This window comes from Malus sylvestris, chromosome 15, assembly GCF_916048215.2.
Source record: "Malus sylvestris chromosome 15, drMalSylv7.2, whole genome shotgun sequence".
In the NCBI taxonomy this organism is placed as follows: Eukaryota; Viridiplantae; Streptophyta; class Magnoliopsida; order Rosales; family Rosaceae; genus Malus; species Malus sylvestris.
In genome coordinates, this window is record NC_062274.1 from 49,755,258 (window position 1) to 49,778,745 (window position 23,488).

General features: G+C 36.2%; 2 protein-coding genes and 1 long non-coding RNA gene across 4 annotated transcripts; all 3 read right to left on the minus strand.

The window, feature by feature from the left end:
• Positions 1-1,519: 1,519 nt before the first annotated feature.
• On the minus strand, positions 1,520-4,601 carry LOC126603493 (putative 12-oxophytodienoate reductase 11). Its single transcript, XM_050270359.1, has 5 exons — positions 4,269-4,601; positions 3,203-3,343; positions 2,942-3,072; positions 2,607-2,783; positions 1,520-2,410 (listed from the first exon to the last, which is right to left on the minus strand). Exons 1-5 carry the CDS (start codon positions 4,355-4,357, stop codon positions 1,818-1,820), a joined length of 1,131 nt encoding a protein of 376 aa, XP_050126316.1. The 5' UTR covers positions 4,358-4,601; the 3' UTR covers positions 1,520-1,817.
• A 7,565-nt stretch (positions 4,602-12,166) lies between these two features.
• Positions 12,167-15,536, minus strand: LOC126603494 (putative 12-oxophytodienoate reductase 11). 2 transcript variants are annotated; one of them, XM_050270360.1, is made up of 5 exons: positions 15,230-15,536; positions 13,813-13,953; positions 13,555-13,685; positions 13,220-13,396; positions 12,167-13,017 (listed from the first exon to the last, which is right to left on the minus strand). In XM_050270360.1, exons 1-5 carry the CDS (start codon positions 15,316-15,318, stop codon positions 12,425-12,427), a joined length of 1,131 nt encoding a protein of 376 aa, XP_050126317.1. In that variant the 5' UTR covers positions 15,319-15,536; the 3' UTR covers positions 12,167-12,424. The 2 variants fall into 2 exon arrangements, with proteins under 2 accessions (XP_050126317.1, XP_050126318.1); XM_050270361.1 differs by having other exon boundaries at positions 15,295-15,535.
• A 3,738-nt stretch (positions 15,537-19,274) lies between these two features.
• Positions 19,275-21,133, minus strand: LOC126603508 (uncharacterized). Its single transcript, XR_007616268.1, has 3 exons — positions 20,844-21,133; positions 20,228-20,290; positions 19,275-19,518 (listed from the first exon to the last, which is right to left on the minus strand). It is a non-coding gene; the product is annotated as an uncharacterized LOC126603508 (long non-coding RNA).
• Positions 21,134-23,488: the final 2,355 nt, after the last annotated feature.

A 23,488-nucleotide genomic window follows, 5' to 3' on the forward strand; every position in this document is an offset into this window, starting at 1 on the left:
AGAAAAAAAAATCACATTTGTAAGTAGTGTACTCTTCTGGTGGTTCAAACCATTTCTCCTTTCCTTATTATAATTTAGAGTACAAATAAAGTTGTATTCAACAAACAATAAAGTCCTTGTGTACATTAGGTAGAATCATTAAAGTTTCTCAAATTCTCGATTGAATGTAGTTTGACAGGTTTATTTTCAATTGGGCAAATTTAAACTTTGTCATACATAACATAACTTTATACCGAGACCCCCTTTCGGCCAAAATAGGTTGCGTGGAATATTCTAACAAAAAAAAAAAGAGTAAATTGTACAAATGGTCCCTCAACTTTAATCAAATTGGAGCAATGGTCCCTCAACTAAAAATCCATTACCATTGGTCCCTCAACTTATCAAAATGTGTAGCTATAGTCCTTTTCATCAATTTTGTCAAAATTTTGTCAAAATAATCAAAATAAGCTATGTTGGAATGACCATTTATATAATTAGGGTCCCTTAACTCATCAAAGTGTATAATTATGGTTCTTTTCGTCAACTATGTCAAAAAATTTGTCAAAACGAGTTATATTGGAAGGACCATTGTTACAATTGGGTTAAAGTTAAAGGACCATTTCTCCACTTGAATTAAAGTTCAGGGACCAATGGTAATGGATTTTTAGTTGAGGGATCATAGCTGCACGTTTTGATAAGTTGAGGGACCAAAGGTAATGGATTTTTAGTTGAGGGACCATTGCTCTAATTTGATTAAAGTTGAGGGACCATTTGTACAATTTACTCAAAAAAAAAAACATCACGTTTGTAAGTAGTGTATTCTTCTGATGGTTAAAACCATTTCTCCTTTCCTTATTATGATTTAGAGTAGCAAACAATAAAGTCCTTGTGCACATCAAGTAGAATCATGAAAGAAAAAAAGGAAGAGAAAAATTTGCCAACAGTGGATACTTCTACAATGATATTTTTACCAGGAGTTAATTGGAGCCCAATATAACATTCTAGCATTAACGAGGGACGGTCAGGAATAGAGATTTATATCATCCTTGAATCCCAAAAGTAGAATTATCATAACTTACCAATTTTATTATATGGATAATACTTGCATTCCTTTCTTGAAAGGATGAACTTATTTGCTCCATGCAAATAATGTACATTTATCGTACAAAGTTCATAATCAAAACTGTTCAATTTATTAATCCTCATACCCTTACAAAAGAATTGGAGATAATTTAGTTATTCAAATGTACAAAACCAATCAAAGACGTAGGTATCAAGTACCATATTCAGGATAAACTGTTCATTTACTTTATATGTTTGAATGGATTAAACAATTTATTGTTCGAATAATTTTTTGCACAAATGATCTTCAAATGAAATTAAGAAATTGAACATGGCTGATCATTGAGTTTATATACTTAAGACACGTCATTCACAAATGGAGAAGACGAATCAAAGATATATCCAAAAGCCAGTTGAACAGATGTACAGTCAAACGTCTAGAGGTTAATTATACTGTTAATTTCCAATAATCATAATATAAGATCATCACAAACTATCTTTATTAAATTCATTGGCACGGCATGCAATCAGTTAGCATGTTCAAGTAACCACAAGCTACAACACTACACTTGAACTTGATACAGATCGAACAATGCAGAAACTTACTATACAAACGAGAATTTTACAATCTCGTCAGCCAATTTCTGCCCCTCGATTTGTTATTTTCTCTAGTTATCCAAACCGTGCAAGAAAAGCAACAAGAAAACATGTACGCAGACTAATGCGAGAATTTCAGAAAGAATAGAGCGTACGAGCTTCCATATGCTGCACGAATCCTATGCAGTGGTGTCAAGGAACGGATAATCAGTGTAGCCAATAACCGGTTCAGACACATAGAATGTGCTTCTGTTGTACTTGTTCAGAGGAGCATTAAGCTCAAACCTCTTCGGCAAGTCTGGGTTAGCCAAGAACCAACGACCATAAGCAATAAGATCTGCACGGCCCTCAGCCACAGCATTGTTCCCATCTTCCCTGTCATAACCACCAGCAGCAATGAAGGTACCATTAAAAGCCTTTCTCATGGGTACAAGACTGTGGGGGCTATCACATTTTTCTCCTGCTGTCTTCATCCTAGGCTCAACCATATGGCAGTACAGGATCCCATATTTGTTCAACGAATTGGCCAGATAAAGGCCCAATGCTTTCGGATCTGAATCCCCTGATTCCATATAGCTGGCAAATGGAGATAATCTAATTCCAACTTTATCCGCTCCTATCTCATTAACAACAGCTTCAACGACTTCCAGAGCAAATCGACAACGATTCTCCAATGATCCCCCATATTGGTCTGTTCGATCATTCACTTGATCTTTTAGAAACTGATCAATAAGGTATCCATGGGCCCCATGAATTTCTACTCCATCAAAGCCTGTATATCAGACAAACCATTTCAGTGCACCAAATATTATTTGTAATCTAGCATGAACTATTGTCACACATCTAGTTAAACTGCAATTAACGCCTTTAACTACATTTGTAAGGTTAGAGATGGTTTGTTTGCTTCTGTTGAAAGTAATTTTGAGTTCCCGCTAATTTTATTTCGTACTTAAGTAAAGACAAATTACCAGCTTCTATAGCGTTCCTTGCAGCAAGTCTGAAATCATTGACTATTTGTGGGACTTCATCTGTCCTTAATCGCCTTGGAGGAGAAAAATCAGCAACATCAATGCCATTAGATCGTATTTGGGGGGTTAGTGGCTTGTCAGTAGAAGAGATTGGAGCTTGCCCATTTGGCTGAAACCCTGTAAGAAAATATTGATTGAATCACAATCCGAAAGATTTCTATTACAGGAATATCAAGGCAGCTTTGTGATGCTTCAATGGCCTAACTTTTCACTTATGATCCAAACGCTTTCAATGACACAAAGTGAAGTCATAAAAGCGTATGTTAGAAACGCACCGGTATTTGAAACCCTCCCCACATGCCAAATCTGACAGAAGAAGATGCCACCTTTAGCATGAACAGCATCAACAATGGGTTTCCATGCTTCAACTTGCTCCTTTGTCCATATACCGGGAGTATCTGGGTACCTTCGCATATTAAAAAAACAAAAATGTTATCAAACTTTGAAATGAAGAAAGTACACATCTAAATGTATGTTTTCCATCCAAAATTTGACATAAAAGAAACTTGAAAAAAAGCTAATGTTTGTGAAGTTACCCTTGAGCTGTGTCAGAAACTCCAGTGGCTTCAGCTATGAGAAGACCCCCGTTAGATGTTCTCTGTGAGTAATATAAGATGGCATGCGGCTGAGGAACATTTCCGTATGATCTTTGTCTAGTCAATGGTGCTAATACAACTCTGCAGAAGGCAAGGAAGAAGTATATCATCAGAATACACCTACTACATGGCCTATGACATGTATGATATCATCAGATCTTGCTAAACAGAACAAGATTTAAGTAATACGACCAAAAATCCAGAAAGGAGATATACTTTTCATAGCCAATTGCATCGAATACCAAAGATGAATTAAGTAATTTCCGGTCAAGATCAAGTACTAACTCAGGGGTGATGAGGGGTTCAGAGTTCACAACCCATGATGTACCATTTATGTCTTGGGAAACAATATCAAATCGTATGTCAGTCGGTTCTAGGGATCATCTATGCATATATTTGGTTTCAAGGTCTGGGGCTTATAGCAAATTTCAGTAACATCTATCCTAGTTTATTTTCTTTAAGAGTTGACTACTTTAGTTGCTAAGATATAGTTACAACTTCAAAGATACAATGGGTGTATTCTGCACAAGCGCGTCTAGGAATTCGACATTCAAGCAAGTAATTCATGGCAAACATCAAGACAAACTGACCCAAAAGTTGCAGCACATTATCTGTTGCAACTCAAACTCGCAAACAAAACCAGGGTTATCCAACCAATCAAACTAAACCAATTCCAAGCTTTACAATTCTACAAGTAATGTGAACATCCAAATGTTAAATAACAAACCATCCTATCGAAGTTAATGCTTTTAATTCTGAAAATTCAGGATTCTTGCGTAGGCAAGCACAAAAACTGCCCAGTAACCTGCAACTTTGCCCAAAAAATAAGCAGTAATTTCATTTTTCTTGTAAGAAAACCGGGATTTTCTGCAACCTTGTTTCCAAATGAACAGAACCCAACAGCCCAAATCTCAACTACTCAAGCAGAATAAGTCTACAAAATCAATGCAGAATGTAGAAGAATATAATAGTAGATAAGGTTGAGCGAGCGAGTGAGTTAAGTTACCTATGAGAAAGATTGAACTTTCCAAGTTTGTAAGGAGAAAGGAGAGGGACTTTGGGACCGCCTCCTTGAGCTTGATTAGTGGTAGTCATTTCAATTCAACTGGTTTCAGAGCTCGATCCTTATTTTTCACTTGATTTGATTTGATATGCTCTCATATTGGGGTATTTATACCGTTCGGGGAGAGGAGGAAGAGGAACTCGCGGGATGACTGACTGACTGACTGACCCCAACTGGGTCCACGTCGCCTTCTCCTCCACCTTCCCCTTCCCCTTAAAATGAGGCAGATGCAGAGTTCCAGTGGTTGGCCGGGCGGCCCCCTTTGCAAATTTTTTTTTTTTTTTTTTATGATTGATACCTTTGCCGACGTTTGCAATTACGTAATCGTCTTCTGTTTTTTCCTTTTTAATATAGAAGGTATCGTATCTTATTACACATAGAAGACAAACACGTTCTCTTCTTCCTCCGATGGTTTCGATGTTAGGCCATCTCTAACCGAGGGCTGGCTAGAGGGTTCGTTTGAACCCTCTGGCCCTCTAAGATTCCCCACGATATTAATATTTTAATGAACAGTACAGGGTCATATTTACCTCCATCTCCAACCGATGGCCAGAGGGCCAAAGGGCTCGTTTTAGCCCTGTCACAAAAAACCGTCTCCAACCGAGGCCCATAGGGCCAAACATAATTTATTATTTAAATTTAAAAACTACAACAACTTAAATTTAAAAACAACAACTTATATTTAAACACTACAAATTAAATTTAAAAACAACATTAACTTAAATTTAAAAATTACAACGACTTAAATTTAATATTCATAATCAATATCATCTTCATCATCCGCCATTGTAGGAGTATAGTCAGAGGTAAACAATTGCCGCCGAGACATAATTTCTTTTTTTTTCCTATCAAAATAGGCCTTACTCATTGAAGTGTAATTCGAAGTGTTCCTTTCCATATTCTTATCATCCATCTCTTCTTGTATTTGTTTGGCTCGTTCTTCATGTCTACACTTCCTTTCTTCCACCTCAAGGGCATTTTGCTCCGCCAGTAATCGAAATGAGGCCGCCACTTCATGTTGAGCGGCGTAATCAGCATTTGCCTTGCCCTTTTCCCTCAACCTTCGGGCCTTGTTTTGTCCCATAACCCTAGGTAAAGAACTTTCGGACGGAGTCGGATTTTCTACCCTTGTTTGTTGAATGGTAGGAGATCCATCTTCATTCATATCTACAGATGGGGATGCAGCTTCCAAAGGATCCACTCTATGTTGAGGTGAATCTTCAAATAACACCCACCCTTTACAAATTTCCCGACAACCGTGAAACTGAAAGGGTTTTGAGCTGCCCTCCATATACAATTCCTCCGCTTGGCGTACCTAGAAAATATAATTAAAAAAAATTTAGGAAATTAATTCACGAAATTAAATGTAATATAATTAAACATTTAAAATAAACTGTAAAAACACTAACTTCGTCATAGTAATTGACGCCGCTTTCATGTCTACTTGCTGCTGCTAATAGTGCTTGATGTCATTTATTCAAACTTGGATGAAGATGCTTCTTCCATCTTGAAGAACAACTTTCGTGGTTTCGGGTATTCGGTGGAATGGTGCCTTCGTAGAACTCTAAGTATTTTTTGGACACACGAGTCCAAACACCTTCACTTGTTTGAGAAATCCCCCTCACACTATCTTCTAAGATCCATCTATAAGCCTTGCAAAGAGCTTCATCTTCTTTTCGGGTCCAAGCCCTACCTTTCATTGTAGATGAGGCCATTTTTTTTGAAAAAAAATGAAGGAAATATTGAAGGAAATATTGCAAATGAAGTGAAGAAATATTATGGATGAAGAAAATATTGAAAAATTGAAACAAATATTATAGATGAAGGAAATATTGGAAAATATATTGAAGGAAATATTGAGAAATATATTGAAGGAAATATTGAAAAATATTGAAGAAGGAAATATTGCAAATGAAGTGAAGAATTGAAAGAATTTCACCATATTTATAGAAGAAAAGAAATGTTTAAAATAAAAAAATAAAATTAAAAAAAAAAAAACCCAACGGCTAGCTGACTCAGCTAGCCGTTATATTCAAAAAAATTTCAAACTATTAAAAAAAAAAAAATCTCTTTAATGCTGTCGGTTATAACCGACAGCAATAGGAAAACATTAAAAAAAAATAGCCAGCCCTCTCCGATCCCGTGGGGCCCTCCCAGATTCCAGAGCCCTCTGGCCTAGCCCTCGGTTGGAGACGGTTTTAGGGCTATTTTCGGCCATCTGGCCCTCTGGACCCTTCGGTTAGAGATGGCCTTAAATGAAATGATAACATATTTTGACATCTACGTGGATGGAAAATGCTCAGGAAATTCTGTAAAAATTGAGACTTTTTATTTACTTTCTCTTATCTCATATTTTTTAATAATAATTTATAGTATTAGCATGAAATTTAAGTTAAACGGCTAGGTGTCAAATTACTCATGAAGAATTTTGATTTAAAAGAATCTCCTTAATATTTATCTTACATTAAATAATTAGGAAAACTAATAAAAAATGGTTTGAAAACTTTAAGTTTTAATAATAACGACAAAATAAAAGGTAAAGTGAATAGTACCATGATTGACTTTTTAGTGTAAAAATGTGGTTTTTCGTTAAAGTGAACGGTACCGGAAGCTTTTCGTTAAAGTTCTCTAAATAATTTGCCATGACTGAAGAATGAGAATCCTCTCCGATCCTCTTTGTGAAGGTTCCGAAGATCCTCAAATCATGTCCGTTCATCATACATCGTGTAGTTAAAAATTATTTTAAATACTTTTATTTAAAATTTAAATATGAATTATACTTGACGAAAAGTGATAATTTAAAATAAACAAACAAAATATAAGAATCCTTATAATTATCATAAAGAAAATCCGAAAAGAATCCCATGTAAAATTGAATCGATTGACAAACTCAAAAATAGCATTATTATGAAGTCGCCATGCGGACACCACCAACGACCGCCTACAATATGGACTTTCTTTTATTAGTATTTTACTTTTGAACAAATAATTGCATCCATGCTTTTTATTTCAATTTTTTATTTTTTGTCTCAAAACCTTTTATTTGACTCTTCATGTGCAATGGGATCGTCATTCGTCACTTATTACCAAGGGCCAGCTTCACTTTTGCTAGAGTAAATGAGTTCGAGGGGTTGGATTTTGGGATAAGCAATGATTTTAGCGGATGGGTAACTCAGTTATTTATCTATAACTGTTTATGTTTTTACTCGCATAATTAGATTTGGCATTCGTATTGTGTTTCTCGTTTTCATATTATTTTCGTGTCATACATGATAGCTTAACGAGTTATGTCGTATAACACTCGTTAAAATAAACGGGTAATATGACCCAACACGAAATCGACCGGTTAATATTATCAGGTAATATGACTCAACCCGTTACCCGTTAAAAAAATATATTTAAAGGAAAACTAATGAAAATGGCTTGAAAACTTTGAGTTTTAATTATAAAGACAAAATAAAGGATAAAGTGAATAGTACTAGGTTTGACTTTTTAGTGTAACAATATGATTTTTCGTTAAAGTGAACAGTACCACAGGCTTTTCGTTAAAACTCCCTATATTTAAATCAATAAATAATGAAACTGAAAAACATAATTTGACCCCAAAAAATGCAAAACATAATACTAAATTATTATATACATATTACATTGTCACATAAATATTACTTCAAAACATAAAAAATATATTTTTCTTTCAAGTTTACATACCCCAAAATAAGAGCCTAATGAAAAAACATTAGTGCATACTACAAAATACAGATGTTCAAAGATATGCCAAATGAAGAGAGTTGCCTTTCAAGGTTGAGGAACATTACACGTTTTTTACAATAAAACCCTTCAATTTTCATCAATCACCAAGGAAAATGGTATTTAAACTTTGGGTTGATATATTGTCTTCAAGAGTTATATTGACGATGTTTTTACTAAGGTTTTCCATAATCCATAAACTATGTATCTAAATTTAAACATTGATTGTCGTTTATATTTACGCTCTATTCTTCTCACCAAATTTTCTGTTTTTTGGATTTTCTTTTTTAAAAACATGATCTCTTAGAGGATGTAGGAAGATGAACGGTTCGGATCGTTGATATTACATTTAGAGTTTTACTATTAGTGAAAATATAGCTCGAAGTTTATAAAGTCTCTAGAGAAACTATATAACATCAACTCATATTTTAATTAACTGTAAATATCGGAGTGTCATATCAACGATCCGAACCATTCATTTTTTTACATCGGCTAAAAGATCACTTTTCAAAAAATGAAATTTGGTGAGTAGAATAAAGTGTAAATGACAATGGACGGTTAAATTTAAAGAAAAACTAATGAAAATGACTTGAAAACTTTGAGTTTTAACGATAAAGACAAAATAAAGGGTAAAGTGAATAGTACCAGGATTGACTTTTTAGTGTAAAAATGTGGTTTTTCGTTAAAATGAACAGTATCGAGAGCTTTTCGTTAAAATTCCCTAAATTTAAATCTAAGGTTTATGGATTATGGTGTCAAATTTCGGAGTTGACCCCTTCACAAAAGTTGTAAAGCTTGTCATTACGAGTGATTGTATATATATTTTTTTTACATTTTTCACATTTCTACAATAATTATTATTAATTTTGCACTCAAATAAAAAACACTATTCATGAGATATGAAGGGTTTTAACCCTTCTGAGCTGCCAAGGTTAGTAAGGTTCTTATTGTGTCAAGCCTTGTAATTGGAGCAAATATTTCATTGAAGTATACTCCAGGGTTTTAGGAATAGCCTTTTGCTACCAATCTGGCCTTATTCTGCTATAATGTGTCATTCAAGTTCAACTTTGTCTTGTAAACCCGCTTTACACCAATGACAAGTTTGTTGGATGGTGTTTTTTTTACCAATTTCCATGTGTGATTCTTCTCAATCATATCAATCTCAGCTTGCATTACTTCTCTCCATAAGTCATCCCGAGCTACTTTTTCATAGTTATCAGGCTCTATAATACATACGCTACATTAAGGTAACACATCATTCAACCATTTTTGTGATGTGAAATCATAACTCTGAGACAGTTCACTTTCCCTTTGAGAGTTAGGATCATCAACAATTTGAGTTGATTCATGTTAGATGAGAGGGGATGTGACAAGAGATCCCGTCATTCCTTGTTCCATTTCAAGTTCTATCACTCCACTACCTTATTATCAACTACAATTAACATACTCTTAAGTGTTTGTTCTCCAATCCCATCTGCCATTTTCATCAACACATCTCCAAACAAGAAAACCTTCTTTGTACTAGGATTGTATAGCATGTTCCCTTTTTCACTTGTACCATAGCCTACATGAATGCATTTTTAGCTATTACCCTTAATTTTGTGTCTCAAATTTAAAGGAACAAGCACATAGCACAAAGAACCAAAATTCTTGAGATGAGCAATCCCTGGTTTTCTTCCACTATAAGCTTCAAAAGGTGTCATTTTATTCAAGGCTCTTGTAGGCCACATGTTGAGTAAATACACTGCTATATGCGTAACTTCTGCCCAAAATTGATATAGCATGCCTTTTCCATGCAACATTACCTGTGCCATTTCAACAGCAGTCATGTTCTTTCTCTCAGCAACACCACTTTGCTAAGGTGTGCAAGCCATGGTTACCTGCCTTTGAATCCCAGTGGTATGGCAAAACTCAATAAACGCAGTGGACATGAATTCTCCCCCTATGTTACTTCTAAGACACTTCACCTTGTATCCACACTGCAACTCAGTCATTGCTTTAAACTTTTTTGAAATGTTCAAATGCACCTGACTTGTGCCTCAAGAAATAGACTCAGGTCATTCTTGTGCGGTCGTTTGTGAACAACAAAAAGCACTTGTTTCATGCATTTGACCACAAATATTTGTGTGCACCTATTCCGTAGGCAGTTTGGCTCAAGTGGATTCCCTAGGAAATTCATCCCTGTGTTACTTGCCAAGTATACAGCCTTAACATACTTCACTTGACTCCCCCAATATTGGCAGTCCATGAACCATTTCTTGCTCTCTAGGTAAGGCAAGACGTCTTTAGTTTAAGTGACCAAGTTTCTTGTGCCAAGTATGTGAGCAATTTGAAACACTAGCTCTCAATGCCATTGAATTAGCTAGCATCATTGTCAATGGAAAACTCATATTGCCAATCATTTGTACCTTGACAACCAATTTATCCAAAGTCCATCTATTAAAGACATTCACCACACCTGATCCAAACATCAAGTAATAGCCATGCTCCATCATTTGACCCACACTTAAGATTTTCTTCCAAACCTGATGCATCATTTGACCCAAACTTATAAGATTTTCTTCCAAACTAGGCACAAGCATTACTTCTTGAATGTGTTTCGTGCCTAATTTGCTTTGTAACACAAGTGTTCCATTTCCTACCACACTAACAATCTCACCAATTTCCATTTTCACTTCGGCAGTAAAATTTCTCTTCACATTATCAACAATTTGTCATTTCTTATCATGTGGTCGCTGCATCCACTATCAATATACCAAGTGTTATTGACTTTTATCTCAGTCACTGCATTGCAAGCATAGAAAAGAGTCCCTATCTCTTCAACTTGGTTGACATAATTTGCCTTATGTACTATTTTGTGCCCATTGCAGTTTCTAGGTTCATGACCAAACTTTCCATAGTTGGTGCATTTGGGTTTTCCTTCAAACCAGCACTTCCCATAATGCTATTTGTCAAAATGTTTACAAGTAGTGTTGTTTTAATCCTGAGTGGCAACCTGTTTAGGAGCAAAGTTGGGTTTATTATCCTATTTCTTATCCTTTTTCTTCTAGTTTTTCCCTGTCTTTTGACTGTCAGAAAAACCACTAGATTTAGGATAATTGGAACCTACATTTAGGCTAGCAAATACCCTCTCAGTAGAGTTCTCAACATGTCTATCCAACCTTTGTTCAAAACCCCTTCAATGAAGCTACAACTTCTTGTACCTCAAGATATCAAGATCCTTATAATGCTCAATCACATTACAAAACGAATCATAGGATCTACGCAACCTTAGAAGCTACAACTGGTATGATGACATCCTTTACAAAGGGTTAGTTTGGAGCCCAATATAACATTCTCTAAGAAGGATTCATAGCATTAATGAGAGACGGTCAGAGATAGAGATTCATATCACCCTCGAATCCCAAACGTTGAATTATCATAATTTACCACTTCTATTATATGGATAATACTTGCATTCCCCCTTTAGGGATGAGCTCATTCCCACATGCAAATATATATTTACTGTACAAATTTCATAATCGGAACCATTCAATTTCTTAATTCTCATTTGAACATCACCCCTACAAAAACTCATTTGAATCGGACAACATTTAATCATTCAAATGTATAGAATAAATCAAAGGTGTAGGTACCAAGTACCATATTCATGATGAATTGTTCATTTATTTAATACATTTGGATGATTAAACGAATTCCGATTCAAATGATTTTCCATAGGAGTGAGCTTCAAAAGATGATTAAGAAATTAAATAGTGTCGTTCATTCTAAATTGAAGGCGAATCAAAGATATATCTGAAAGCCAGTTAAAAAGAGGTACAGTCAAATGTTTAGAGGTTAATTATACTGTTATTTCTTAGGTATCCGTTAAATTCCACTAATCATAATAAGATGATAATCACAAACTATCTTTATTCGGGAGAAATTGTTGGAATTCTATGAAAGAGTCTCCGGAGCCAGGATGCATGCCAGTTTCATACGACCAGGTGGAGTGGCACAAGATTTGCCTCTTGGCTTATGTCGAGATATTGATTCCTCCACACACAATTTGCTTCTCGTATCGACGAATTAGAAGAGATGTCAACCTCATTGGCTTGGCATGCAATCAGTTAGCATATTCATTTAACCACACAAGCTACAATACAACACTTGATACAGATCGGACAATGCAGAAACTTACTATACCAAATGAGAATGCTAAAATCTCGCCAGCCAACTTCTGCCCCTCGATTTGTTATTTTCTCTAGTTATCCAAACCGTGCAAGAAAAGCAACAAGAAAAACATGTACGCAGACTAATGCGAGAATTTCAGAAAGATAAGAGTGTACAAGCTTCCATATGCTGCACGAATCCTATGCAGTGGTGTCAAGGAACGGATAATCAGTGTAGCCAATAACTGGTTCAGACACGTAGAATGTGCTTCTGTTGTACTTGTTCAGAGGAGCATTAAGCTCAAACCTCTTCGGCAAGTCTGGGTTAGCCAAGAACCAACGACCATAAGCAATAAGATCTGCACGGCCCTCAGCCACAGCATTGTTCCCATCCTCCTCCTCATAACCACCAGCAGCAATGAATGTACCATTAAAAGCCTTTCTCATGGGTACAAGAGTCTGGGGGCAATCACTTTTTTCTCCAACTGTCTTCATCCTCGGCTCAACCATATGGCAGTACAGGATCCCATATTTGTTCAACGCATTGGCCAGATAAAGGCCCAACGCTTCGGGATCTGAATCCACTGATCCATTATAGTTAGCAAATGGAGATAACCTAATTCCAATTTTATCCGCTCCTATCTCGTTAGCAACAGCTTCAACGACTTCCAGAGCAAATCGACAACGATTCTCCATAGATCCGCCATATTGGTCTGTTCGGTCATTCACTTGATCTTTCAAAAACTGTTCAATAAGGTATCCATGGGCCCCATGAATTTCCACTCCATCAAAGCCTGTATACCAGACAAACAATTTCAGTGCACCGAATATAATTTGTAATCTAGCATGAACTATTGTCACACATCTAGTCAAACTGCAAATTAAATTTATGCCTTTAACTACATTTGTAAGTTAAAAATGGTTCGTTTGCTTATTTTGAAAGCAATTTTGAGTTCTCGCAAATTTTATTTCATACTTAAGTAAAGACAAAATTACCAGCTTCCATAGCATTCCTTGCAGCAAGTCTGAAATCATTGACTATTTGTGGGACTTCATCTGTCCTTAATCGCCTTGGAGGAGAAAATACAGCAACATCAATGCCATTAGTTCGTATTTGGGGGGCTAGTACCTTGTCAGTAGAAGAGATTGGAGCCTGCCCATTTGGCTGAAATCCTGTAAGAAAATATAGACAGGCCCACAATCTGAAAGATTGCTATTGCAGGAATATCAAGGCAGCTTTCTGATGCTTCAATGGGCTAACTTTTCACTTATGATTCGAACGCTTTCAATGACACAAAGTGAAGTCACAAAATTGTATCTTAGAAACGCACCGGTATTTGAAATCCTCCCACCATGCCAAATCTGACAGAAGAAGATGCCACCTTTAGCATGAACAGCATCAACAATGGGTTTCCATGATTCAATTTGCTCCCTTGTCCATATACCAGGAGTATCTGGGTACCTTCGCATATTAAGGAAACAAAAATGTTATCAAACTTTGAAATGAAGAAAGTACAATTTAAATGTACGTTTTCCATATAAAATTTAACATAAAGAAACTTGAAAAAAGCTAATCTTTGTGAAGTTACCCTTGAGCAGTGTCAGAAATTCCAGTGGCTTCAGCTATGAGAAGACCCCCGTTAGATGTTCTCTGAGAGTAATATAAGACCGCATGCGGCTGAGGAACACCTCCGTAAGATCTTTGTCTAGTCAATGGTGCTAAGACAACTCTGCAGAAGGCAAGGGAGAAGTATATTATCAGAATACACCTACTAGATAGCCTATGAGAAGTTTGATAGGAAGCATTATCAGATCTTGCTAAACAGAAGTAATACGACCAAAAAGCGAGAAAGGAGATATACTTTTCCTAGCAAAGTGCATCTAATACCAAAGATGAATTAAGCAATTTCAGGTCAAGGTCAAGTACTAACTCAGGTGTGGCGAGTGCTTCAGAGTTCACACGGTCACACCCCATGATGCACCATATATATCTTGGGAAACAATGTCAAACTGTATGTCAGCCGGTTCTAGGCATCATCTATGCATATATTTGGTTCCAAGATCAGGGGCTTACAGCGAATTTCAGTAACACCTGTCCTAATTTATTTTCTTTAAGAATTGACTACTTCAGTTTCTATGATATAGTTACAACTTCAAAGATACAGTCGGAGTATTCTGCATGAGCGCGTCTAGGAATTCGACAATCAAACAATCTTGAACACAGAGCAAGTAATTCATGGCGGTAGACATCAATACAAACTGGCCCAAAAGTTGCAGCACATTATCTATCATAACTCAAACTCGCAAGAAACCCGAATTATCCAACCAAACTATACCAATTCCTTGCTTTACAATTCTACAAATAATTTGCGCATGCAAATTTTACATAACAAAGTAAGAAACCATCCAATGAATTTGTGACGGAGCCATGATTATAGCCTAAAAGGGGCCCAAAAGTCTCAATCTAAAATGCTCTCCTAATCTTGCAAATATTACTCTGACGTGTGGTGAGCAACTGACCACCGTCGTTTAGGTATATGCTATAATATCATCCTCATCATCCTCTTCCTTGAATCTAAACCCCAAGCCTGTCAGACTTTCTTCCTCTCTCCCTCCTCCAAAGCTCACAAGCAACGAATTGCTTGAACTTCATTGGAGTCACCAACCTCAAATCAAACTTGATGAAAGAAAGTAAACAAAAAAGGGCGAATTGGGGCATGAGCCTACCTAAAAACTACGAAAATCATAAGCATAATACTAAACTTTTCTGCATGAAAAAAAATATCAAAGGCCTGGACCATCATGGTCTCTCGATGGCTCCGCCTATAACCAGTAATTTCGAATTTCTTGTTAGAAAACTGGGAGTTTCTGCAACCCTGTTTCCAAACGAACAAAACCCAACGCCTAAACCTCAACTACTCCAGCAGACTACAAGATCAATGCAGAATGTAGAAGAATATAATATTGTAGAAAAAGTTGAGCTAGTGAGTTTGTGAGTTAAGCTACCTATGAGAAAGATTGAAGTTTCCAAGTTTGTAAGGAGAAAGGAGAGGGCTCGTGGAACCACCTACTTGAGTTTCATTAGTGGTAGCCATCAACTGGGTTCTGAGCTTGATCCTGATTTTTGTGTTTGGTTTTTTATTCGATTTGGTCTGCTCCCACACTGGCTATTCATGCGTTTGGGGAGAGGAGGCAGAGGCGGATGACAGAGGCAGTGGTTGACAACACTAGCTCTAGCACTAGCACAGTCCGATGACTGAGTGACTGACTCCAACTGGGCACACTAGCACTAGCACAAGTGGCAGAGGCAGTGGTTGGCCGGGCGGCTACTTTTTCAAAGCATTTTTCTAATTTTTTATTCGATGACGTTTGCATTTACCTAATCTTGTTTTTTTTTTTCTTTTTCTAACGCAAGAGATACTGTATCTTCTTATACATCGATGACAAATTCGTTTTTTTCATCTTACTGCTTCGTTATGACATGAGACAATAACGCCTTTTTGACATTTAGTGTAGAAGTGATGGCTGCCAATGTGGACACCACCAACGACCATTTGCCTATAATTTGGACATTCTTTTATTAAATTTTACTTTTATCCGAATAATTACATCCATGCGTTTTAGTTCAATTATTTTCCTTGTTTTTTGTCTCATCCTTTAATTTGATTCATCATGCGCAATGGGATCCCCATTAATTACCAAGGGCAAGCGTCATTTTTGCTAGAGTACTTGATTTCGCGGGGGTGGAGGATGGAGTAATTGATGGCAACAATGGTGGTGCGGTGGTGGTTTTGATGACAGCGTTTGCGACAATCATGGTGGCATAAATGATTTTGTTTAGAGCATTTTCATGTAAAATGCTCTTAGTGAGGTTGGATAAGGAATGATATCGCAATATCAGCAAATGGGATAACAATCCCTACAATCGTGGCTAGACATAAGTTACGAATATCATGTTATCATGTGGTTAAGCGTTTCTTTAAACAGAATACTAAATTGGCGTCCTTTGTCACATCTCCTAAAGTCAAACGATTAATGACTTTATAGGCTAGATAACAGGTCTCAAACAAGCCAATAATAAGATGTCACGCGTGCTCTAATAAATTATCTTCAAGTTCAAACTTGCCACTGCACAAGGGCATGGTCATCAACCATGAAGAGGCTAATGTTTCTCTACCAAGAAACCATAGCTTTCGTATTCATTTCATCCGCTAAAGCGGATGTATTTAATTTGGGTTCAAATAAATTTTAGAAAATTCTCATTTAGTACCCTAAAGTATCATAGTTTTTAAACTTTCATACAGTAAGTTTTTTATCCGAGTGTCATACCTAAAGTGAGAATTATGAAACATCTTCGTACATTCGTTAGATTTTTCGTCAGAATCTCTGTTAACATGTTATATGACACTTATGTGAACAATAAATAGACGCCACACATTAATCTGGCCCGATGTGGACCTAAGGAAATTGAAAACCTGCAATTTTCTGAATCTCTGTACTGTAATTAACATCCTTTAAAAGAAAGAATGTCTTAGCTCTTATTGCAAGTTCTCATCCAAAATAAAGTCTTAGCTTTATACGGCACTGATGAGGAGTACGAATGTCTTGTTTAGTAAGCACTGGCATGAACGTGTGACGTGTCATAAGCATTCCTTACTCCCGTATCCTTTCCCCACCCATGTCCCTTGGGAAATAGTACGGACTCGGTATGTTTGTGCACGTGCCGTTATTCTTAGAGCACATTTTGGAGGCCAGAATTTAATTAAAAGGTCCTTATTTAAAAACATAATAATTTTTTTGACAATGTATTCATACGAAGTTTAACAGTCAATAAATTTTTTTAACAAACGATATTATCTACCTTAAGATGAGAGAGTGGGTTTAATCTTACAATGAGTTTTCAATAATGCGGTTCAAACACGCTTTTGTCGATAATCGAACCTTAAACTACTCACTTATAAGTGAAGAGGAATACTACTAGACCATAGTACTAAGTGGTAATTAAAACTTAATTGAAATCAGCATCTCACGCTTACTAATTGCATAATCTCCAATTGCCAGGAAATCATGATTTAGGATTCATCCATGCAAAAATGGAGCATGACTGAAATAGAGATATGAAAATATGCACTTATGTTTGTGGAAGAAATTAATACAGAAGTTAGTTTTTTATTGTTAAAGAAAAGTGGAAGATAGTAATACACAAGTTTTTTCTTATTGCTAGAAAAAGTGAAAAATTTATATATTGAGAATAAGCAAGTGACCCTTTACTACAGTGATGAAAAGGTGTTGAGCCATTGCATAAAGACATGGGTTCAAGCCCCATCGAGATGACTAATCTAACATCTAATCTAACAAAATCTATTGTTTGACAAATATATATATATATATATATATATATATATATATATATATTGAGCATAAGTTCCACTTAATCAATGTATTCAATTAGGATTTTGAGTAATTTTAATTCTTTTAATGAATCTAGAGGTATTCAATCAGGATTTTAAGTGATTATCTGAAATTCAAGGTGTATTCAATTAGAATTTTAAGATAGTTTATTAAAATCCTTAGAAATCCCGATGTATTTAATTAGAATTTTAAGGAGGTTTATAACATTTCAAGTGTATTCAATTAGAATTTGATTTTAAAGAATTTGAGAAAGTTGAGGAATTAGAGGGAATTTGAGAGATTTCGTAGTATATTTTAGGGGATGTATTCAATTGGGATTTTAATTCTTTTAATAAATCTATGGGTATTCAATCAGGATTTTAAGTGATTATCTGAAATTCAATGTGTATTCAATCTGGATTTTAAGATAGTTTATTAATATTCCAAGTGTATTCAATCTGGATTTTAATAAAAAAAATTAATAATATTCCTAGTGTATACAATTAGAATTTGATTTTAAAGAATTTGAAAAAGTTGAGGAATTAAAGGGAATTGGAGAGATTTCGTAATGTATTTTAAGCATCCACAAATGTAACATCCCACATCGCCCAGGGAAGTGAATCTTGTAAGCTTTACATGTATATTCTCATATCTTCCTAGCACGAGGCTTTTTGGGAGCTCACTAGTTTCGGGTTCCATTGGAACTCCGAAGTTAAGCGAGTTCGCGTGAAAGCAATCACATGATGGGTGACCCACTGGGAAGTTCTCGTGTGAGTTCCTAGAAACAAAACCGTGAGGACATGGTCTGAGCCCCCACCACATCCCGAGCTCGACTCCGCCGTAGCACGATATTGGGGGCTCGACTCCACCGTAGCTCAATATTGTCCGTTTTGGGACCCGACCACGCCCTCACGGTTTTATTTCTGGGAACTCACACGAGAACTTCCCAGTGGAGCTCACTGACTTCAAGTTCCATCGGATATCCAAAGTTAAGCGAGTTCGAGTGAGAGCAATCTCATGATGGGTGACCCACTGGGAAGTTCTCGTGTGAGTTCCTAGAAACAAAACCGTGAGGACATGGTATGAGCCCCCACCACATCTCGGGCTCAACTCCGCCGTAGCACGATATTGGGGGCTCGACTCCACCGTAACTCAATATTGTCCGTTTTGCGACCCGACCACGCCCTCACGGTTTTATTTCTGGGAACTCACGCGAGAACTTCCCAGTGGGTCACCCATCATGAGATTGCTCTCACTCGAACTTGCTTAACTTTGGATATCCGACGGAACTTGAAGTCAGTGAGCTCCCCAAAGGCCTCGTGCTAGAAAGAGATGATAATATACATATAAGGCTTACATGATCCACTCCCCTGGGCGATGTGGGATGTCACACAAATCTCACATCTTCCCATGATATTTCGAGAGAATTGAATCAAAATTTACATAGAATCTTTGCAAATCAATTAAAATCTATACATGGATTAATAAATCCATTGAAATATCTCAATTTCCCAATTGAATACACCCCTTTAAACATCCACAAATCTCACATCTCCCCATAAGATTTCGAGGGAATTGAATCAAAATTTTAAATGAAATCTCTATAAATCAATTAAATAAATGTCACACCCCAAATTCGAGAATAAGGATGATAATCGAATTAGGGCATGAATAGTGTCTTAGGAAAAAAAATTAAATATTACAACAAAAGTATGATGGAACCAGAGCCATCTAAAAGTTCACTTAAACCTATTTATTTAGTACATCATGAGTTTAAAGAGTTCAACTCTAACAACATACTCGTAAGAGACACTTTATTCTAAGCACAACTAGGAAACAAACACACACATGATATGGCTATCCATTTAGAGACAGGTCATCATCAAGTTCCTCCATACTGGTACCTGCAATAGCTAATAGGGTGTGAGCATTTCATGCCCAGTAGGAACTATATGCCCTTCAAGTTCATTTATCACAGTTAATCAAAGTGTCATGCATCAAACAATACGGTAACATACACATGATATGACAAAGAAGTACATACAACTCACTCCCTTCTAATCCCGCTAACCTATATTCATGGCATCCAAACCCGCACGTCCCATACCATGCTTATACCACTTGGTTCCGAACACCATAAAATATAAGTTAACTTTCATTCCTCCCTTAACCCTGAATTTTATTAGTAGTTTCAGTTTCGTTAATATGGGCCCTTCCCCTGACGCCCAACTACATGTTTAAGCCCGTCACCCTACGCTTGAACATATACAAGTTTTCAATACTTTGTTTAACCAACTTTACACAACCCAACACTTGACTTTAAAACATGTACTGCAACCTGAGCATATCAATAACACAGACACAATTGTAAACCTCAACATATCCAATCTAGAAATTTAACATAGCTCAACCACTCATCCACATAATAACATTTAACAAAATCAATATATATCTAATACACCAAAGAGGAAACTATCAGCCCATAACACAATCATGACAAACAAATGTTTCCAATCCATCCGAGCATTTCATTACTACTGTAATAGGTATAATTACTAATATCACCAAGATTAAATACGATATAAGACTAACATCGGGAAATAGAGCCCCTACCTCAAGTCCAGCTAACTAGAATACCTCTCTAAGCCTCCGAAGTGTCCAAAGTCACTCCCAGACCTAAAATCACATAAATAATAATAAAAGTTAACTTAAAGATGGAATAAAGATTCAATTTCAGTCTATCAAAAGTTTACCTAAATATACCCTTGTCACAACCTCTTGATGAACCAAGCTTAAGTCCCCATATTGTGACCCCATTTTCATCCCTCAAAACTCCATGGAAAAGGATAAAATTACTTGGGTTTTAAAGCTTAACAAACCTAGTTTCTAATCTAATATGAGTTTCCCAAAACAGATTTAAGAGAAGAAAATAATCAAGCTCCAAAGTTTGAGTTCACAAACAGTTTTTCTGCAGAAAATCTGCAGATTTCCAGATTTTTTTCACATTTTCAAATCATATTTTTCCATAGAAGATCTCAACCAAAATCAATGAAATAAATTGGGCTTTGTTCCTTGTCATGTCTAATTTCAAATATATAAGAAGACTTTTTAAAAACATGTAATGGATTGAGAGAAAACAAGAGCCAAAGTGAGGCTCACGAAACTACAGTTTTCTAGTAATCAAAGTTGCAATGGTAAGAAAATAGAAAATTAACAAATTTAAGCTAACCTTTTGTGCCAATCGAAGAACACACCAACACCCTCTCAGCTCCCCTCTTCCGATTTCCTACTTTTCCCTCTCCAAAACCTCTCACTCTCCTCTAGTTCTTCAATAAGGGTTAGAAATACTCTCTTAAATCCCATCATTGCATCTCTGATTTAGGATGCTTACTCACTCCCCCTAGACTACCCACATCACTTCCAACATTTATGGACAGAAATCTGAATATCTTAGTTCCCCACCGTGTGATGGTTGGGAAGGAGAAGAAGAGTTGGGATGGTCTACATGTATAGACCATCCTTTATCTGTTTCTTTGGTATTTTTTTTTAAACTAAAATAATCTTACTCCTATAATATATATATATTCCAAATTTTACAATAAAATAGATTGTTTAATCATCCAAATGTATTAAATAAAATAGATGGTTCATCATGAATGTGTTACTTAGTACATGCCTAGTCGATTTATGTTTGAATGACTAAATAATCATCAATCCTAGGGAGATTTCTCATCTAACCTCTTTTTACACCCAACTTACTCTATTCACTCATATTGTTTTTTATTAAAGAATTAATATCTCTTAAACCCAAATTTATTACCTAAACTACCATCTCAAACCCAATTCAAAATGTAAAAGTATCTTTACACCCATTCCCTTTATAAAATAACATCTCTAATTGAATGTTTTTTTTCATTCAAAGAGGCGTCATTTGCCTCTCTATAATTGCATATGTTGTATAGGACTAGCATTTCCATGGCTGCTTTTTTTTCTTTCTGTTACCACAACCTATCCATGGACTTGGGATCCAAGAGATCATTTCATAGACTTGAATTTGCCAAGAGAATGTTATCCAAGCTCCAGTTCAGTCATTTTTAAATCGAGCATTTTCATGTACTTTTTAAGAAAATTTGAAGTGACATAAGGTTTGGTGTTTTGTTGCTATGTTAATAAACAAATAAACAAATTGGAGCTATTTCGAGTAAAAAAGGAACAAGACATGCCACTTGCTAGTTTGTGGTTAAGGTTGAGCAATCTTTATTTGCACTAAGAATCAAGTTTTATGTCTTTGCAGTACTAACCAATAGTCCTTGTACTAGTGTTTTGGGGCGCATACAGACGGTAGAGAAAAACAAATACAACATAATATAAAAAGTATGAAATTTAATCCAAAGAAAAAACAAACAAACAAAATATCCATAAATTGAGTCATACCTTAGTTGGAGAATTAAAAACTTCAAAATCACCATCCATCAATAGAAAAGCTTGTTTTTCTCTGTCGTAGCTATTAGGGTTTTAGTTGGAATGAACCTATGATAAACAAAGGGCGAAGCTAGGGTTTAATTATAGTATGTGGGTCTATTAATAAATTTGATTTTTATTATTAATTTCATTTTGTACTAAATAGTAATTATGCAATAGGGTAAAATAGACCATTAGATGGGTTTAAATAAAATTTCCCTTTAAATAATATTTTGAAAGATGATCAAATAAAAATTAATAAATTGAACAATTTCGATTGGGTAAAAATCAGTTTACTACCCTTAAGTTTCGTGGTTTTTGAACATTTGGTACCATGAAGTTTTTTTTTATCCCATAGTCATACCTAAAGTATTAATTTGGGGACAGTCTCATATATAGGGTCCATATGGAAATTCAAATTTCAAAATTAAAAAAAAAAAAAACCTAAAACCTACTTGTCTTCTACCTTGCACCATCCTTTCTTACTCTGCAACCCCTACCCCTTTATGCACCCTCTCCCTCCCTTCTCTCTTCTACAACCGCACCCCTTCCCCTCCCTTCTCTCTTCTGCAACCTGCACCACCCTTCCTTCTCTCCTCCATCATTTTCTACAATCCGTCCATCGCCGACAGGTTTCCCTCCCGCTGCCATGACCTAGGCTCCCCCTTCTTCTCAGGTAGTTGTTATCTGGGTTCTCTTTTCTTTCCCTAATTCTAGAAGTGGTTCTATTTGTTCCGGATCAAATATTTGATATTCTCAATTGGGTTTGGTTTTCAATCTCCTATCTCAGTGCAAAGGGAGAAGGCAGATGAGGAGGGTGTGGTGGAGAAATCGAGATAGTTTGAGGAAAGGTTGAGGAAGGTCAAGGTGGAGCAAGCGGCGGCGAAGTTGGGGACATCGGAAAGAGGGTCGGATCTAAGGAGGTGAGGAGAGGGCGGCACTTGGATCCAAGAGATCAGGTCTATGGAGGAAACCCTTGTACCATTGCAGAAAATACCAGAAAATGAACATGGGTTTTGGTTGGGGAAGAGAGAAGGGAGGGAGAAGGTGCAGGGGATGAGGAAGGGAAAGGGTGCGCTGAGGGAAGGGGGTAGGGGTTGCAGGGGTAAAAAAGGGATGGGGGAGGTAGAAGACGGGTAGGTTTTAGGTTTTTTTTTTTTAATTTTGAATTTTGAATTTCCACGTGGATCATTTAATGACACGTGGTGGCCATTTATTGTCCACATGGGTGTTACGTCATCAGTTAACAGGAGACTTAACAGCCAGACTAACGAATGTACGAGACTGTCCTAAAATTAACAATTTAGGTATAACTCTAAGATGATTCATGTGCCAAATATTGAAAACCACAAAATTTAAAAGGTAGTAAACTGATATTTACCTATTTCGATTATATACTTTGTACGATCAAAT

Coding starts and splice junctions, on each gene's coding strand:
- LOC126603493 (XM_050270359.1), bottom strand. CDS start 4,357: ATGACTACCACTAATCAAGCTCAAGGAGGCGGTCCCAAAGTCCCTCTC. Junction 3,344..4,268: donor AAGTTCAATCTTTCTCATAG/GTAACTTAACTC, acceptor TGCCTTCTGCAG/AGTTGTATTAGCACCATTGA. Junction 3,073..3,202: donor GTTTCTGACACAGCTCAAGG/GTAACTTCACAA, acceptor TAATATGCGAAG/GTACCCAGATACTCCCGGTA.
- LOC126603494 (XM_050270360.1), bottom strand. CDS start 15,318: ATGGCTACCACTAATGAAACTCAAGTAGGTGGTTCCACGAGCCCTCTC. Junction 13,686..13,812: donor ATTTCTGACACTGCTCAAGG/GTAACTTCACAA, acceptor TAATATGCGAAG/GTACCCAGATACTCCTGGTA. Junction 13,018..13,219: donor AAGGAATGCTATGGAAGCTG/GTAATTTTGTCT, acceptor TCTGGTATACAG/GCTTTGATGGAGTGGAAATT.